The sequence below is a fragment of the Mastomys coucha genome, unplaced genomic scaffold, assembly GCF_008632895.1.
Source record: "Mastomys coucha isolate ucsf_1 unplaced genomic scaffold, UCSF_Mcou_1 pScaffold15, whole genome shotgun sequence".
In the NCBI taxonomy this organism is placed as follows: domain Eukaryota; kingdom Metazoa; phylum Chordata; class Mammalia; order Rodentia; family Muridae; genus Mastomys; species Mastomys coucha.
The window spans coordinates 97,522,856-97,527,564 of record NW_022196897.1 but is presented as its reverse complement, the minus strand read 5'-3'; the positions used below and the strand labels follow the sequence as shown (position 1 = coordinate 97,527,564).

The 4,709-nt window shown below is 40.4% G+C and overlaps 1 protein-coding gene across 4 annotated transcripts in view; it reads right to left on the bottom strand.

Annotated features, from left to right (window-relative positions):
• The window catches only part of Slc12a6 (solute carrier family 12 member 6), a 90,276-nt gene that overhangs the window by 15,321 nt on the left and 70,246 nt on the right, over positions 1-4,709 (bottom strand). For all 4 annotated transcript variants that reach the window (XM_031371341.1, XM_031371342.1, XM_031371343.1 and 1 more), the window contains 2 exons: positions 2,451-2,625; positions 2,105-2,223 (listed from right to left, as the gene is read on the bottom strand). In XM_031371341.1, the coding sequence (XP_031227201.1) occupies positions 2,105-2,223; positions 2,451-2,625 (294 nt within the window). The remainder of the gene's footprint in view (positions 1-2,104; positions 2,224-2,450; positions 2,626-4,709) is intronic.

Below are 4,709 nucleotides of genomic sequence, written 5' to 3'. Positions count from 1 at the left end.
AGGCAGTGGTGGTACACATCTTTAATCCCAGCACTTGGGAGGCAGAGGTAGGTACATCTCTGAGTTTGAGGCCAGCCTGGTCTACAGAGTGAGGCTATACTGAGAAACACTGTCTCAAACACAAAAAAATATGTATGTGTTTTCCTGCATGTATGTCTGAGTACCATGTGTGTGCTGAGAACCTGTGGAGGCAGAAGAGGTATTGGATCCCCTTGGACTGGCATTACATAGCCATGTGTGTGCTGGGATTTGAAACCAGGACCTCTGGAAGAGCAGAGTGCTCTTACTCACTGAGCCATCTCTTGGGCCTGGCACAACCATTCTCTCTCTCTCTCTTTTTCTAGACAGGGTTTCTCTGTATATCCCTGGCTGTCTTGGAACTCACTCTGTAGACCAGGCTGGCCTCGAACTCAGAAATCTGCCTGCCTCTGCCTCCCAAGTGTTGGGATTAAAGGCATGTGCCACCACTGCCCAGCAGGCACAACTATCCTTTACTCAAGATGTTCAGGACTTAGTACATATTTCTACTTCCTTATTCATTCTCCGCCCCCTCCATATTTACCTATCAAGAACTATAATTCTGTTTACTTCAAACTTCCAAAATTTATTTATTTGCTTTTTTAGTGCCCTCACCTTAGTTCAGGCTTGCACTTTGTTTTTTTCAACTTCTAGTCTCCCCCCCCAACACAAACTTTTTTGTTGAGACAGAGTCTCACTTATGTAACTTTGACTGTCCTAGAACTGTCTAGATATATAGACCAAGCTGGCTTCAAACTCAGATAGGTTCCTGGGCTGGAATTAAAAGGTATGTATCACCATACCAAGTAAAGTTTTATTTACTTTTATGTGTAATAGTGACTGCAGAGGCCAGAAGAGTGCACTGAATCCCCTGGAACTGCAGACTAAGATACACCCTCCTTCAGACAACTAGTCATCATCAAGATACATGCCACTTCCTACAGAAACTTCCTCTCTATGTGCTGTGCTGTGCTGTGCTGTGGTGGCACCCAGGAGTTACCTTTACCATTGTTCATTCATTGTACTAATAGGGGACTCATGGATTCCTGACCTACCATCAGTTCCTTGAGACCGTGTGCCTTATACATCTTTATATTCACAATGTCAGGTGGACAATAAATCATTAGTAATCCACAGGTAAACAAATAGAAGCCAACAGTGAAATCAATTGCTAATGACTCATAAAATAAAGGCAGGGGCTAGAGGATGTAGCTCAGTAGTAGAGAACATGCGTAGAGCATACAAGGCCCTGTGTTCAAATGTAAGCACTATGAAAATAAGGGGGCAGGGAATAGAAGGGAAAGAAGATAGGACTCTAACCTTTGAAGTTAATACAAGTTACTTGTATGTAGGACCCCTCCCTCCATAAAATCACAGTCATTTATAAAAGTTAGCCTTATACAAAGGTTCTCAGGAGTATTCTTTTAAAGACTTGTTTTGGGCAGTGGTGGCACATGCCTTTAATCCCAGCACTTGGGAGGCAGAGGCAGGTGGATTTCTGAGTTCGAGGCCAGCCTGGGCTACAGAGTGATTTCCAGGACAGCCAGGGCTATACAGAGAAACCCTGTCTCGGAAAAAAAAAAGTTTGTATGGGCTGGCGAGATGGCTCAGCGGGTAAGAGCACCAATTGCTCTTCCGAAGATCTTGAGTTCAAATCCCAGCAACCACATGGTAGCTCACAACCACCCGTCATGAGATCTGACACCCTCTTCTGGTGTGTCTGAAGACAGCGACAGTGTACTTAATTATAATAATAAATAAATCTTTTTTTAAAAAAAAGACTTGTTTTAATTGTGTGTGTTCACTTGAGTGCTCACAGAGGTCAGGTGTCAGGTCTCTAGGAACTGGACTTATACGTGGAGTGAGCCACCTGATATGGGTGCTAAGAACTGAACTTAGCTCTTCTGGAAGACCCATACATGCCATTAAACACTGATCCATAGATTCAGCCCCATCTCAGGCATATTCTTTTAAGTAAAGTGAAGCCTATGCTTAGTCAACTCTGTCTTCACTACTTTTGGATGACTGATAGAAATCATGTTATTTATCATTAAGCAACCATAGTTGAGAATAAAGTGGCTCTTACATGGAAAGAATTGGGGCCACAAGATCCAGGGAGGCAATGAGAATTCCCAGCTCTGCTATGGCAGCAGTTAGAAGTAAGGCCCAGGTAGGTTCTCCATTAGCTTTGCTGTGACCAAAAACCTGTACATATGAGGAAAAACATCAGGCATGGGGGCTCTGACACAATGTGCCCATTTCAGATATCTGAAAAATAAGTTCATAGCAATCATATATAAACACATACAAGGGATTTTGAGGGCCTTGTACTAAAACTCTACATGTCTCTACATTTATGATCTCCCAATTCTAAAACTGAAAAGGGGAACATTTTTCATAAAAAGCAGAGGGTAAAGCAAACCATCACTCACCCTAAGGAAAGGTATGATGTTATCCTTGGCAATAGCCTGTAGCAGCCGAGGTGCACCTGTGAGGCTCTGAAGTCCAGCCCCACATGTTGAAAAGAAGGAGCCAATAACAATCACCCATGGGGATGGCCAGGATAAGGTGCCTACAACCAAATTCCCCTTTACAGCATCCCCAAATCTGGGAAAGAAAGAAACAGTGGAGAAATTTAATTTGAAAACAACTTTAGATTAAAAGTTAGAAAGACATTTACCCAGTGACATTTTCTTGCTTATAAGTTTTATAGTCTCAAACTGAGTCAAATATGAATACAAAAAAATGTAAAGGTGCAGAGTTTTCATAAAATGTAGAGTTTTCATATGGCACATAACTGTCACCTCAGATTTTAGGAGGCTGATGCAAGAGGATTATGAGTTTGGGGACAAGAAGGCTACATTTTTGAGTTCAAGGCCAGTATAGTCTATACAGCAAGTTCAAGGCCAGCTCAGGATACACAGCAAAACCTAAAACAAGTTTTTGGGCTAGGGATATATAAAACATCATTTACTTAGCATATTTCTGAGGCCCTATTACCACTGTGGAGGAGAAAATTAGTAATACATATTAAGAAACAAAACAAATAGTACAGTTAAAAAAAAAACAAGCCAAGCTTCACTTACAGACTTCTCTGTAAGGGCAATTAATCTCCTTAGGGTGGAAACTGGAAGTGTAAAAATCCACAAAGCAGGAGGTCCATAGTCATTTAAGAACATTTACTACTTTTTCTTTAGTGTGTCTGATGCCTGGAGGCTACAAGAGGATGTCAAAACTCCTGAAATTAATGTGAGCTACCAGGGAGGTGTTGGGAACTCAACTTGGGTTCTCTGAAAAAGCAGTAAGTGCTCTTAAGCACTGAGTCATTTCTCCAGCTTCAAGAGGTCCATAATCTTAACTTGTTAGCAGCATGCATACTTTGCATGCTTTTATATACTTAAAACAGCTTTATATCATCCATTATTCTACTATTGATATTTTTTCATTAACTTATTCACTTTACATCCCAACTGCAGTCTCCTCCTACAAATAATCTATTATTTGAAATACTTAAGTTAATATCATTATGAACCCCCATACAATGAAATATATTTTTCCCCTTGAGGCAGATTCCTAAGAATAATTGCAAAAATTAATATATTAAAACATTTTGATTTGTTTGAATTAATTTTGCATCCAGCCACTTTGCTGAAGTTATTTACCAGCTGTAGGAGTTTCCTTGTGGATATTTTTGGGGTCACTTATGTATACTGTAATATCATCTGCAAATAGTGACATATTGACTTCATCCTTTACAGTTTGTCTCCCTTTGACCTCCTTTTGTTGCCTAATTGCTCAGGATGGGACACTGAGTACTATAATGAATAGATGGGGGAGAGTGGGCAGCCTTGTCTTGTCTCTGATTTTAGTGGGATTGCTTCAAGTTTCTCCCCATTTAGTTTGATGTTGGCTATTGATTTACTGTATATTGCTTTCATTATATTTAGGTATAGACCTTGTACATATTGATGGGACCACTGAACAGTGAGAAGTAAGTAAGAGTCCCAGGGCTTAAAAATGTCTTGGATGATGGATGAAAATGAGGGCAACACCTAGGGTAGAAAGATATTTACATTCCCTAGTAAGAGGAACTGAAGTGAGGGTATTAACTAGGATGTGGAAAATGTAAGAATTAGCAGTTCTCAGAGAGAGATCTGTCCACAAATAGCTCACAAAACATATGAGAGAAAATTAGTAATAAATACTAAGTAGCCTTCATGAAGAAAATTAGTTTCCAATTTCCATTCAGAATGTCCAGCATTAGTAAATAGATGTCTCTCTCTTGTAGAGCAGATGCTGGAGACATGAGTTTCTGTAACCTGCTCTACCTCTGCACAGCTTTCTAGCAGTCTTGGTGTACAGGGAAGTATTTAGTATTTTGACCACTTCATGGGGTTTTTGGAGGGAGGAGCTACTTCATTGTATCTTATAAAATATCATTGGTCCTTATTATTTATTAGTTATTTACTGCTTAAGGCAGGAAGAACCTTTTTTTTGTTTTTTTGGGTTTTTTTGGTTTTTCGAGACAGGGTTTCTCTGTGTAGCCCTGGCTGTCCTGGAACTCACTCTATAGACCAGGCTGGCCTCAAACTCAGAAATCCACCAGCCTCTGCCTCCCAAGTGCTGGGATTAAAGGTATATGCCACCACTGCCTGGCAGGAGGAATCTTTAATCCCAGAACTTTGAGGTTA